Raw genomic sequence first — 13,489 nt, 5'->3', positions numbered from 1 at the left:
CTATCCTGTCAGGATCTGCCTTTCTCAACCTCTGGCTTCGATGCTCTTGTGGAAAGAACATGTTTGGTGCATAGCTGGTGTGTGCTTGTGCATTAAGGTCTCTAGTAGGAGTGGAGTGAACGTATGCCTGAAAGCTTGAGGAGCAAGACCAAGCAGGAAGCCACTGGAAATCAGTTGTGTGTGGAGCCACTAGGAGAGATAGTCCTCCCGGAATCTGCCTATCCAGAATTTGCATCCATTCTGCCTCAGCTGTCAGCAGCGAGCCCTCTCAGGATCCTGAAGTTGGGTGGTGGTTGGGGTGAGCTCACCCTCACCTGGGACTGGCCTGTGGAGGGAGTGCCATTGTTCAGCTGCAGCAGTCCATTCAGGCCATCTCTGTAGAGTGTGACGGTATGCCAAGCTCCCAGCTTGATTTTGCTCTCGCTTAGGATGATGGCAACTCCAGTTCCACAATTAAACCTGTGGAAGAGGAAAAGGGAAGGAAGATTCTAGAACCAAGCAGTTCATTATGCGTTTAGACACTATGAACAATGGCTCCTTTTAGAATCCATATCTTCAGCATTTTGTCTGGAGATATCAAGAACTGTTTAATGCCGTACTTTGAAGAGGCAGACATTTCCCTGGAATGCTGTCAGTCTACTAATCCCTAACCTGCCATGGAGCTTTTCAGTGTAGGACCTTCATAGCCTCCTTGTTTCTGGTACTCAGAAGATGGCGGGCTGAAAGGCCTTCTGTCTCTTTTCCAGAGTTGCCACATGCTTAAAATAGATTCAAGGTGCAAAGAATTCAAGCTAGATTCAAGGTGCAAGAACTCTGCTTCTGGGGATTTCTCTGGGGATTCTCTGCACTCAGAATCTATGATATTAATAAATTGTAAACATGAGTCTTCACACTCATTTTGGCAAGCAGTCCAGGACTGCCATCTGTGCTCTGCTGGGCCCACATATAGGTGGGGTTGCCCAGGAGGCTCTGGCTCAGGGACAGGGTGTGGGCAGGCAGAGGACCATGCTTAGGTGGCTGTATTATGCTGTGTTTGGGGTTTTATTCCTCATGGCCCACAGTGCCCAGTAGACACTACATCCGACAGATAGAAATTTTGTCCTTTCTTATCACTTTCTAAATTGCCATGATGCCATTTCCACATGGCCCTGGAGAGAGTTTCCTGTGAAGGAGGCATAATGGGTGTGGTCTGTGTGAGGCTCTGCATCACCTGCCGCCCACTGCTCATGGCCTTCCTGTGTCTCATGACCCTCACTAAAGTGGGATGGAAGGCCAGGCTTTATAGAGGTGCATGTCGGCACCACTCATTAAAAGAGCAGAAGAGCTGCGACCAGCTGATACTAGAGTGCTACTGAGCACCCATCAAGTGCTAGAGCCCCAGGAAGTTAGATCCACTGCCCCAGTTTTGCCGATGGCACCATCAAACTTCCAGGAACCAAATATTCATTCAAGAGACCCATTTTCTACTCTGATTGGGAAGCTATAAATTCTCCAACAACCTACAGTACTTCTATGCTGAAATAATCTAAGGAGATCGTAACAGTTGATGCGTATGGAACGCATGCTCTGGAGCAGGCCCTGCTCCAAATAAATGTATGGATGAACTCAGTCAGTCCCTGTCCTATGGCTATGACGAAGGGGATTTGGAGAGATTAAACCATTTGCTGAAAATCAGGCAGCAGGGAAAGGGCACCGTCAGGACCTTAGCCAGAGCACCATAAAGAAGGTCAAGGTCAACGCCCATTGCTTATTCACAAATAGGTGGTGTGTGTTCTGCTCATGCTCTTCCTAACACTGCCCCCTAGAAGATCACAGAGTAACTAATGGTAGCTTCCATAATGTGCTGGGGGAAATACAATCCTGGCAGAAAAGAAAACCCAATGGGCCCATCACAAATTCCTGAGGAAGTAAGTACAGGCTTTGAGTCTATCCAGCAGTCTTATTTGTGGCCAAGAAACCTAGGAGGAGATTCCAACTTTCTTTCCATCACATGTGCTTGAGCTTCTGAAGAAAAGGAGAGTTGACCCCTGGCCCACAGCTGTATCCCCACTGTGCCTGGGTATGCCAGACCTATTTGCTATTAAGCAAGTGAATGGGGATCAGGGTCCCAAACTCAACTTTCCAAGGTCACCCTTTAATGTGACATACCAGCATCTAGGAAACTGGTCCATACCCATCTTCTTCACATCATTCATTTGGCTACTAGAATCCCTCTGTCTATGTTGCATTCACACAATGAAACACCAATGTATTTTTTTAAATGTACAGGGCTTTGGGCAGGAGTTACCTGAACTGGAGGGTACGTCGGATGATTGCCAAGGACATGAAATCCCCCCTCCCGTGCTCATTCTCTCCACAGTAAAGCAGCAAGCCATCCTCTGCCTCTGCCTGTCAGTACACAAACAAAAGCCACATGAACAATGACCACCTCTTCTTCCACAAAGCACCATCTGGAAACATCAGGACTCCAATTAATTCCCAGGTTCCCAGTCCTAGCTTATTTTCATTAAAATACAAGCAGTATGTGAGGAACGGCAGTGAGGTGAGAGGAAGGAGTCCATCTCTGGCCTGCTTGATGGCACTCACCCACAGAGGATCCCAAGAGCTCTGCAGAGCTGATGGTCACAGAGGGCAAGCAGTTTGTGTGCATGGATTTCTATTGTCCACAAACAACATTCTGCTCATTCTACTTATTCTTTTTTTAAAATTATTATCGTAAAGGTACAAAAGGGTTACAGCTGCATAAGCCAAGTAGTGCTATTCTACTTATTCTTTCTATTCTTCCTTCCCTCTAGGAAGCATGCACATTTGCTTCTTTCTGTTTATTAGGACTTTCAAACTGCCTCACGGATGATCACCCTGACTTTCAAAGATGAGGAGAACTCATCATTTGGATACTCAAGTCTGATCTTAGGAGCATCTTGTTTCTCCAAATGTACTGCTTTGGGGGTGATACTAAATGAATGATGTTAAGCTAAAGTCATGGACTGAATTTTGAACCTACATTTAATTCAGACCCCAGAGCCTCTTCTGGGCTCTCACCATGTGCTGGTGGCGTATAGAGTACAGTTGTCTCAAGGTTCGGTTACAGACATCACAGTGAAGTGAGACATTGGGGTCTCTGTAGAGGGGATTTTGCAATGGGGAACATATTTATTCTGAAATCCCAGCGTGGGGGGATTTCAGAGCAATATTGCTGATTCTCCAGTGTTCTCACGAGGAACCTTTGAAAAAGTCCTTCCACAGTTTCTCACATCTACAACCCACCCACCTCTCACTGTGACATGATTGCTACATCTGTGCCCACCATCCCTGCTAGATCTTGTGAATGGCTTGGAAGACAGGCGCAGTGTCATATTATATCTTGGATCACTTCCTCTGCCTCCTCTCTCCTCCCTTCCCTTTTGATGTGTGGGGATGTCCAATCAACACTTTTCAAATGACTAATCCTTCTTACCCTGAATTCCAGAGTAATTTGAAAGGCCTGATAGGAGTTCTTCAACGGCTCAAAGCTTACATAGGAATGGCCAAAAAATTGAGGATACTGTATAACAATATCTGAAAAGAAAAAGGATGACAGACAAGAAAGTGGTTTCCTCATGTCTTCAAAGGCAAAAATCAATACACAGCATTGCCTGTGTGTCGCACAGTGAGAACCTGTTCTATTAGTTCTCTGTCTCTGCTCTCACACCTGCTAGTCTCAGTGTTGGGGACTTGGAGCTTCTAAAAATCTATGGAAGAAACAGGAAATTTGGAGATTAGAACTTCCTTCTCTAAAAAGAAATCAATATCTTGAAGAACATAGTCATTCACTTTCCAGTAGTACATTTTTTTAAAATGTGAGTTGGCCCAAATATGATCCTTTTGAACCCTTCTGTCCGTCTTTTTGATAGAAATGTGATATCAATAGAGACCACCTTGGTGGGTGCTGTGTTGATGATTTAATGATTGCTGCTCCAAAGACCACTCATAAAAATAGGGCTTGCTCTCAGATTAGAAGCAATAGGATCTGCTTCTCACTTGGCCCTGTATAGCTTATTTAATGACTAGGATATGGAGGAAAGGGTTTATCATACAAAAGGGATTAGAAGAGAACTGTTTACACTCCCAAACTTCTCTCTGGCCCTCAGCCTGGGCAGCCCATCACCATGTTCTTCCTCTCTTTGCAGTGCTTACCTTCAGAGCAGCCCTCGCCACCTTTGCCCAGGTTGCAATGGCACCGAGAGCCACCCCAAGTGTAGTCATTAGCACAGAAGCTGTCGGCAGAGCACAGCGTTTCATCACAAGACATGTCAAAGAGCTTGGACATCATTGCCACACTGGTCTTCCCCTTCCGCTCCGCAGGAGTAGGCTGGACAGCCACCGTCACCGTGGCTGGGAGAGAGGCCGAGGTGGGTGGGGCGAGCTGGGAAAAGGTCTTTGGGTTAGATAGTGATGTCATCGTGGTTTCCACCAAGAATTTCTTATTCCCTCCTTTGGTGGCGGGAAGTGGTTTGACCTGAAGGCAGAGAGGAAAAGGGTTGAGCATAAACACAGAATATAGTAACTAGACTGCTTTGTGTGTGTTTTTGTTTCATTATCTTTAATTAGTTGTAGAAAGGAGTTGTCTTTCAACAAAGCAGCTTATAAATATAATGTGTTTTGACTTATTCTCACAGGATGCATTGAATGCAAGGGCAAATGATGCAAAGTTGCATTGCTTTGTCAAGGAGCCATTCATCCTTATAACACTGGAGAATATAAAATGCATGGATGGGAAATCTGCATCTGGTTTCTACCCAACTGTCAAGTGCAGGCAGCATTAGTTCTAGAATACCAGACTGGCTACTGCATCCTTACTATTAACGTGTGAAGAGCAAATGGGCCAATTTAAGTGTTAAGTAAAAATGTTGATAGACTACAGATTAATTGCCCTAGTCAACAAAGAAAATACAAGAACCCTGTGTTTGAGAGCAAAAAGTCTTGTTACCTCCTCAAAGGAAATATCCAAATCTAGGTCATCTTCAAATCCATCATCATCTTCTCTGGTTTCCATGTCAGTGATATAATGAGGTCCATAGTGGCCACTTCCTGCCTCTTTGCGACCTTCACAAAGAAAACCAGCACAGTGTCCATTAACTTACACCTTCATCACAGAGCTTGATGAATAGGTCAGGATGTATTGAAAGCATCCAAGAAATTCAACTGAGAAGAGGAAGCATCCATGACCAGGAAAAAAATGCTTCCTCTCAAAAGTAATTAAGAAATGCTTGTCCATAGCAGAAAGAGCTGTCATTTTACACAGACTGGCAAAGTTCACAGGAGACCCCTATCTAAGAAACAAAAAACAAAACAAAACAAAACAAACTCCCTCACAAAACTGAGATTACCAAGAATAGAACCAGTGGGGGCTCTCCCACACATGCATTTTGTGTAAATAGGTATGACCACCACCTTCTCTTGGTGGAGGTGGGTTAACAGAGGAAGCGATGTCTCACCCTCTCCACAGTACTTCACTGCTCTATTTAAAATAGTGCACCCATCAGCTGAAAACTTCAAGCCTTCAGATGCCAGGTTTCTACATGGGTACATGTTTTCTCTAGCCTTCTGCCTACGGCCCAGCTGTGGGCCAGATGTCTTCACACACATTAGTAAGAAAAACACAAACTCTGTATCTGTTTTATCTATCTTCCTGCTTCTTTCTTCTCTTTGTCCTTTCTTAACTCTGCATTTCTATATGTCAGATATTCATAATTGTTTGCTTTCACAGAACAGACTGCATTTGGTGGTAAAGGAATTATGTAATGTGTGTGTGTGTGTGTGTGTGTGTGTGTGTGTGTGTGTGTGTGTGTGTGAAAACTGATTTTTACTTTAGGTAGGTTTCCCTACCTCCAGGGTGTTTTCCCTTGCTTTGTGCACATCTTGATATTCTTGAACATATTCACATTAAAGTTGTGATTTTCTTTATCTTCATTTCATAATACCTATCTGAAAAAATAACCTTCAGTATGCCCCTACTACCTACAAGAAACATTCTAGACTCCTTGGTCAAGAATACAATAATCTTCATTACAAAAACTTCTCTTTCCGGGTTGGGAAGGTGGCTCAGTGGTAGAGCACTTGCCCTGCATGCATGAGGCCCTGGGTTCGATTTCTCAGCACCACATAAACAGAAAAAAATCGGAAGTGGAGCTATTGGGGCAAGTGGTAGAGTGCTAGCCTTGAGCTGAAGAGTTGAGGGACAGTGCCAGGCCCAGAGTTCAGGCCCCATGACCAACAAAAACAAAACAAAACAAAAAACTTCTCTTTCCTTTCCTCTTTCTCCATTATCATTTTTACTGAAATCTACTGCCTCTCTCATACTTCCCAAGTATTACTAAATCTATTTCTAAACCTTTAAGTATCCCTTCAACATAAGTGTGGTTAATTCCATTTTGCACAAAAATAAACTGAAGCTAAGAGAGAGTAAGCAGGTCGGGTGCTGATGACTCACACCTGTAATCCTAGCTACTCAGGAGGCTGAGATCTGAAGATCAGGATTCAAAGCCAGCCTGGGGAAGGAAAGTCTGTGAGACTCTTATCTCCAATAAACCACCAGAAAACCAGAAGTGGCGCTGTGGCTGAAGTGGTAGAGCTCTCGCCTTGAGCTGAAGAGCTCAGGGACAGCACCCAGACTCTGAGTTCAAGCCCCACGACCAACAACAACACAACAACAATAAAAGAGGGTAAGCAATAAAAATATATACTGATCCATCCTATCGTAGATCCAGGGTTTTTCCATTTGCTCAAATCCCAGTCATCTGTAGTAGAACACCATCCATTGATTCTATTAATCCTCACACAATCCTATGACATTGTTATTATTACTCATTTTGCCAAATAGAGAAATGAAATAATGTGTTTAAAGACATGCAGGTAGAGAAATGAAATAACTTGTTTAAAGACATGCAGGTAGTAAGTAAATGACAGAGCTAGATATAGATAGATATAGATATATAACAAGGCAAAATATCTATTATCCATATCTGTATATCATTGGACTCTCTTTTCACATATACTACTAATAATCTGATTCCAAATTGTGTTTCAAACTTTCTTTTTCATAAGTTAAATTATGGCCAAATTGATCTACCACTTTGAATACCACTCTGTCTGTCTGTCTCTCTTTCAATTTACTTTCTTTCCACCCTCCCTCCCCCACCTCTCTTTAACTAGCTCTAGGGATTGAGCACAAATCAATGAGCAGGGCTGATAAAGATCGTATCAGCTCCAGGATCCCTCTGCAGCATCCCAAACTTCCTATGCTTCCTAGTGATCCAGGTTAATAGCCATTCCCCAAAGTGGTGCAAGGAGACAGCCCCGCACCCCAGACTTCAAATTCATCACTCACATGAAGTTTTCACCAACACTTTTTTTTTAAAGTGAGCACAGAATGTGCAAGCTCAAGCCATTGATAAGAAGTCTCCCAGTAGCCTGAGGTTACTGTAATTAAAGTGCCTAACTTATCTCTTTCTACTTGACACTTCGTTAATTAAGAAAAAGAAACATTAAAAAGGAGACATTTATCAGAATCCAGAATAGTCAAGCCACAGTTTGAATGCAAACCAGATTTGGAGGTTATCCCATTATAAGAAAAAAAAGATAAACAAAATATAATTTTTATGAGCAGATAAAAGGATGACTTTGGCTTTACAAAATCCTATAGCTGTTTCTTATAAAGCATCACAAATTTTCTATAAACTAAGAGTTGCTCTGATGTATCAACTTGATTGAGTTGGAATTATCATTGCTCATAGAATCTCAATGGTTGAGAGAGACACACAAGCATTTCTATAATCTTGAATAAGTAGCTTGATAGTTTCGAGTCTCCTGTTTTCAATGATGATGGTGGTGGTGGTGGTGGTGGTGATGATGATGATGATGATGACTGGGATTAGATTTTATGACCTGTGAGATCCTTTCTGGCAATAACATTCTTATGACTGTAGAATTTACACGGCTGACTCAGATGTTGTCGATATCTGTCACATTAGGAAATTGGGAAGAAGAAACAACCATAAAATTGTACTCCTATGGATGAAAAGGAGTCACACTCTTGGAGGACTGGAGCTTGCTTTTCAATATTATACGCCTCTTATAAGATGCAGTGCCATTGATCCATCCATGTTGTATCTCTCAAAACAGTTCTCAGCAGCAGTAAGGGAGGTGTGCTAATTCCCCTTTAAGACACAGTCTTCTTCCCCAGGTTCTGCTGGTCTTGTCCAAATGTTTTCCTCCCTTGAGAGATAGGATCAGGGACCAAGCTGCTGCACAGAAGCATTTATCCTATGTTTCTGAATTAAGCAAAGCTTATCTATATAGTTCCCTCCCACGTTCCTTGTCCACCAGAACCAGAGGAAATCAAGAACTTAGGTGTGATATTTGAAAACTCGGACCTCAGTTTTAGTCTCAGGCCTGAATTGGGCAGAGGGATGCTGGCAATTCTTTCTTGGCTCCTAGAATAATCACATCTTGTACCCCAACTTCAGCAGAAATAAGAATGGCTTTGGTTCTTTTAAATAGATGCCCAGGAGGGGTATGCCTAAATTGCATGGCAGTTCTAGTGTGTGTGTGTGTGTGTGTGTGTGTGTGTGTGTGTGTGTGTGTGTGTGTGTGTGTGTGTGTGTGTGTGTGTGTGTGTGTGTGTGTGTGTGTGTGTGTGTGTGTGTGTGTGTGTGTGTGTGTGTGTGTCGGTCGCGGGGCCTGAAGTCTGGGCCTGGGCGCTGTCCCTCAGCTCTTCAGTGCAAGGCTAGTACTCCACCACTTAAGCCATAGCGCCAATTCCAGCTTTTTCTGCTTATGTGGTGCTGAAGAATTGAGCCCAGGGTTTATGCATGCAAGGCAAGCACTCTACCACTGAGCCACCTTCCCAGCCCTGGCAGTTCTATTTTAAAGTTTTATTTTTCTCATTTTGTGTGTGAAGAATCTCTATACTTATTTCTTATATTCCTATAGCTATACTAATTTATAGTCCTATCTGCTGTGAATAAGGGTTCTTTTCTCTCCTCCATCTTCAACAGGATTTGTTGTCATTTTTTTTCTTGATAATGGCCATTCTGACTGGGATGAGATGGATTCGCAATATAGTCTTGATGTGTGTTTTCTTGATAGCTTAGGATGTTAAATCTTTAATGCATATATAGCCTATTTGTACTTTTTCATTTGAAAATGTTCAGTTCATTTACTTATTTATTGATCAGATTACTGTAGAGATACTTATTTGTTCATGCTTATTGCAGCACTACTCACAATACAACAGGCAAATTATGAAATTAGTGTAGATATGCATCTATAGATGAATAGATAAAGAAAATGTGGTAAGTATGCCCAATATAGTTTTACTCAGCCATTGAGAAGAATGAAATTATGTATTTTCAGGCAAGTGGATGGAACTGGAGATCATCATGTTAAGTAAAATAAGCCAGTCTTAATAAGACAAATATTACATATTTCCTCTCATTTATAGAAGTGGGCCGGAAAACAAAAACAAATGCAAGGTTTGGGAAAAAGAAAGGCAACACTAAAGAAGGGAAAAGGGAAAGGAATAACACAGACAGAGAGAAGAATTAAGGTATGAATACATTTTATTCATGAATGAAAATCTCATAATAAAATCCCTTTATGCAAGTAATAAATAGCAATCATGAAAGAAACAAAGGTATCATTTCATTCTTTGCTAATTATGCCATATTATCTCTCAACGGACTCTGAGAGTAGATAGACAAGAAAAGTTGTTCACTGGGTCTTCTCAGAATGTGAATAGTTGGAGAGCAGGGACCCCATGTGGCAAGTAATGTGCAGAACCAGCATCATATCTTCAGTGCAAATATTTAAGAATTTGTTGCTTAACTTAGAATTTGACAGATAAGAACTGTGGCCTGAGTGAGACCCTTTAAAGTCTTCCCCAGACCTTATGATGTGAGTTGGACCTGCCAGCTCTAGCTTCATCTCATATTGATTTACTTTTTCTCAGCTCCATTCATATTGGTTCTTGGGAATATGCTTTCTTCTATCTGTGTCATTCCACATTCTGTCCCTATGCCTGGAAATCTTCTCTGTTGCTGCCATTCCTGTACCTTTTTACTTTTGAAATAATATCCTTTTCAAAATCTTTCTTAGAGTTATCTTCTCTGGCTGGAATCTTCTTCAGGTAAAGTAAGGTTTCTTCTGGTATGTTTTCATGGCCATTTCCTTTATAGAATTATAACTTGGCAATTACATTTATTAGTGTGATCATTTCAGAAATAAAACCTTCCTGCCAGAAAGTAGCATGATCTATTTTGATTTCCATTGCACCACAGAAAACTTACTCGCTTCTTGCCTGCTTCAGGAACTCATAAAACATGTAGGAAATAAATAGCATGAATTTGGGGGATACTTTAAACATAATGCAGGTATCTGCAGCAGTATTCATCTGGGTTCAAACAGGAAAATCCAGGCACAGAAAAGTTCCAAGTGTATTAATAGCCCTTTCCCAGGTCTTAAGGAAATCATTCTGCAGGGTTTTCCTGGCCAAGAACCCATACCTAGAGCCCTTCCTGGAGCTCATGTTCTGAATGGCTCCTCTGTGTGAAGTTGCTTTGGGTTGAGCCATCTAGTCATGTGAACTCAACATTGTTAGCTTGGACAAATGACTGGACAAGATCTCCACCCAGATCCCCAACAACCACTACTGACAATCTCTGCTAGGAGGGCAGAGATTTGGAGCTATGGCAGATATTCTAATACCAACTCCTTTGCCTGCCTCTCCTGTACCTGCTATGAAGTTAAGTACTGGATTTCTGGAGGAGTTGTGATCATTTGGGCTACAGTGACACAAATGGAAGTCTGCTAGAACTTTCCTTCCTTCCACATTGTCTTGGGCAGTAAAGGTGGCTATGAAAGCGAGAGCTGTACTGCTAAGTGACACAGACAGTCCTAAAGAATTCAATGAGATTATCTTTGGGGAAATATTGTAACTGGGTATACAAGCTCATACAAGGCCTGGGGTTCAGGAGGCCATTGGCTCTACCCAAAGAAGGTTAAAAAAGATGCAACCTTATCAGTTTAAGATGCAGAGAGTCTTTAAGGATGCTGTACAGCTTCTCCTGCTCCTCCTTTTCCAGAAACAACCTATTTGAATCATTGACTTCTAGTCCAAGTGCAGTGTACCAGTTCAGGGCTGTGTTTCTACCAAGGGAGAGATGGCAGGAAGACAGGTACTACAGGGAGGCTTCTTCTTTTCAACTCATCATGCTTCACAAAATGCTCATTTGACCAGAACTCAAGTTCCCCAGGCAACAAGTGACTTCCAGAGCCTACACCTCAAAGCTTCTCTGACTGCTGGATGACATGCTTGTGCATGAAGAGGAAGGGTGTGTACTTCGATGGGGCGTTGCCTTTTGAACAACATAATCAAGTACAGCCACTGTGTCTTTCCCCTCTGAGTGGCCCCTTGGAAGAGAATGGAACTGTGGAAAATGAAACAGAGGGCCAGAAAGCACAGTGATGTATCTCTTCTTCCACAGGAAATAAGGCCGAAATAAGGCCATGGGACAGAGCAAGAGACCTAAGGTTACACCTTTCCCTAGGTGGGACAGAAATTCAGGCTTAGAGCCCTTGAGACTTCAGGAATAATGAATAATAATTCACTGACAACTTTGTATGGCAATACATCAGCATTTGCAGGTGACACCGGCAGTGTAAAATGTAGACAGACAGCTTAAAAGGTTCCAAACAGGTGACATTGGGAATTCAGTGTTATGTATGCAGTACACAACCATGTGCTAAGTATGTTAGTAAATGGGTAAGTGTACATGCAAATAAGTATTCCTACACAGTACTCTACACATAGCAAATGTAAGATAGATGTTATTTGATAAACCCCTAGTTTCAAATGGGTAGCTGCTCCAAGTGCCTGTCAGTCTCAGTGTGCTTATTCAGAGTCTGGGAATAACTATTCATGACAGAAGTGTCAGGAGTATCTGCCTCTAAAAAGATTATCTATCATATATATGTATATGTATATATATGAGTTATTTGATTTTATAATTCTAGTAAGATTATATCCCCCCCCAAAAAAAGTCTTTTAGAATGTGTTCCTTATCAGTTAAACATTTAACAAAATCTCATGGCTGGCATGTGATGTGTTTAGGATGATTTTATATTTGGAAAATATGGAAGTTATTGTGCCTTCACATGAGTGGTCAGAAGGTAGAAACAGATTGAGCTGAGTTAAAGAATAAATAGGAGGTTTAGGGATAATATGGGTATAGTAAATGTGGACATCTGTATAGTTTGGAACTATACTCCAAAGAGCCAAGTGTTAAAAACCCATAAGCTTAGTCCCAGCCTAGGGTACTAATGAAAGCTCATAAGGCCTAGCAGAAGGAAAGTAGGTCACTGGAAAATTGCCCTTGGGGGAATATTGGAGCCTTTCCTTCTATCTTTCTCTGTTTCCTAGCTGTCTCAAAGCAAGTGGCACCTGTATCTCACACATCTTCCAGGATATATTGGGCTATCATAATCCTCGAGCAATAGGGCCAATCAACTATGGATTGAAACTTTGGTTTCAGTTGGTTCTATCAAGTATTTACGACAGTAATAGAAAGCTAACACAGCAACAGAATGGAAATACAGCTTGAAGGAAAGCAATATCTGTGTGGTGATAGTGGAATGTGAAGCCAAAGAAAATTTTCCTGTGATAACAGAATATGCATGTGCCTGCCGACAGGAAAACAGAAATGCAAAAGAAAAAAATTCTTATGTACTAAATGGAATGATTGTTCAATACAAAGACATGTCCATGAGCCTGAGATAGTGCATCACTGACAGATCTTGCAGGATTTTTTGAAGTCTATGCTTCAAAAAGCAGGAGAAGGGGCTGGGAAGGTGGCTCAGTGGTAGAGCGCTTGCCTTGCATGAATGAGGCCCTGGGTTCGATTCCTCAGCACCACATAAGCAAAAAGAAAAAAGCCGGAAGTGGTACTATGGCTCAAGTGATAGAGAGCTAGCCTTGAGCTGAAGAGCTGAGGGACAGCGCCCAGGCCCAGAGTTCAGACCCCATGACTGGACCCCCCTCCCCCTCCCAAAAAAAAAGCAGGAGAAGAAAGAGTAATTGTAAAGAGTGGGAGCCAAGAAACTGGTGAACATACAGACAAATCTCACCAAGCATTATGGGTTTTCATAAAGCCTAAGCATGTGACTATTAAAATGTTACAAAAATAATTTTAGAAAACTTTTGCGTAAAACAAGAAAGAATTGAATCCAATCAAGTTGCTAAAGTCTTTTCATGGTTTGAGAGAAGATGCTGACTAACTTTAGACTATTAGAATTTGAAAACTAGCCATTTCTAAAAGTAAATAAAATATACAAGTAAATAGCACAAATAGCAAACCAATAGTATAATTAGTAAAGTAGTATAACTAATATAAATAAAATAAATAATAAAAATATATACATAAATATATAAAAAGAAAGGGAAACTATGAAA

At 41.7% G+C, this 13,489-nt stretch overlaps 1 protein-coding gene across 2 annotated transcripts in view; it reads right to left on the bottom strand.

The window, feature by feature from the left end:
• Egflam (EGF like, fibronectin type III and laminin G domains) overlaps nucleotides 1-13,489 on the bottom strand; it is a 526,724-nt gene that overhangs the window by 47,098 nt on the left and 466,137 nt on the right. For both annotated transcript variants that reach the window (XM_070041065.1, XM_070041064.1), the window contains 5 exons: nucleotides 4,970-5,085; nucleotides 4,177-4,498; nucleotides 3,458-3,558; nucleotides 2,288-2,388; nucleotides 315-459 (listed from right to left, as the gene is read on the bottom strand). In XM_070041065.1, the coding sequence (XP_069897166.1) occupies nucleotides 315-459; nucleotides 2,288-2,388; nucleotides 3,458-3,558; nucleotides 4,177-4,498; nucleotides 4,970-5,085 (785 nt within the window). The remainder of the gene's footprint in view (nucleotides 1-314; nucleotides 460-2,287; nucleotides 2,389-3,457; nucleotides 3,559-4,176; nucleotides 4,499-4,969; nucleotides 5,086-13,489) is intronic.

Source organism: Dipodomys merriami, unplaced genomic scaffold (genome assembly GCF_024711535.1).
Source record: "Dipodomys merriami isolate MVZ:Mamm:240054 unplaced genomic scaffold, mDipMer1.0.p SCAF_30, whole genome shotgun sequence".
NCBI classification, from domain to species: domain Eukaryota; kingdom Metazoa; phylum Chordata; class Mammalia; order Rodentia; family Heteromyidae; genus Dipodomys; species Dipodomys merriami.
The sequence above is the reverse complement of the archived record's forward strand: the minus strand, read 5'-3'. Positions and strand labels throughout refer to the sequence as shown.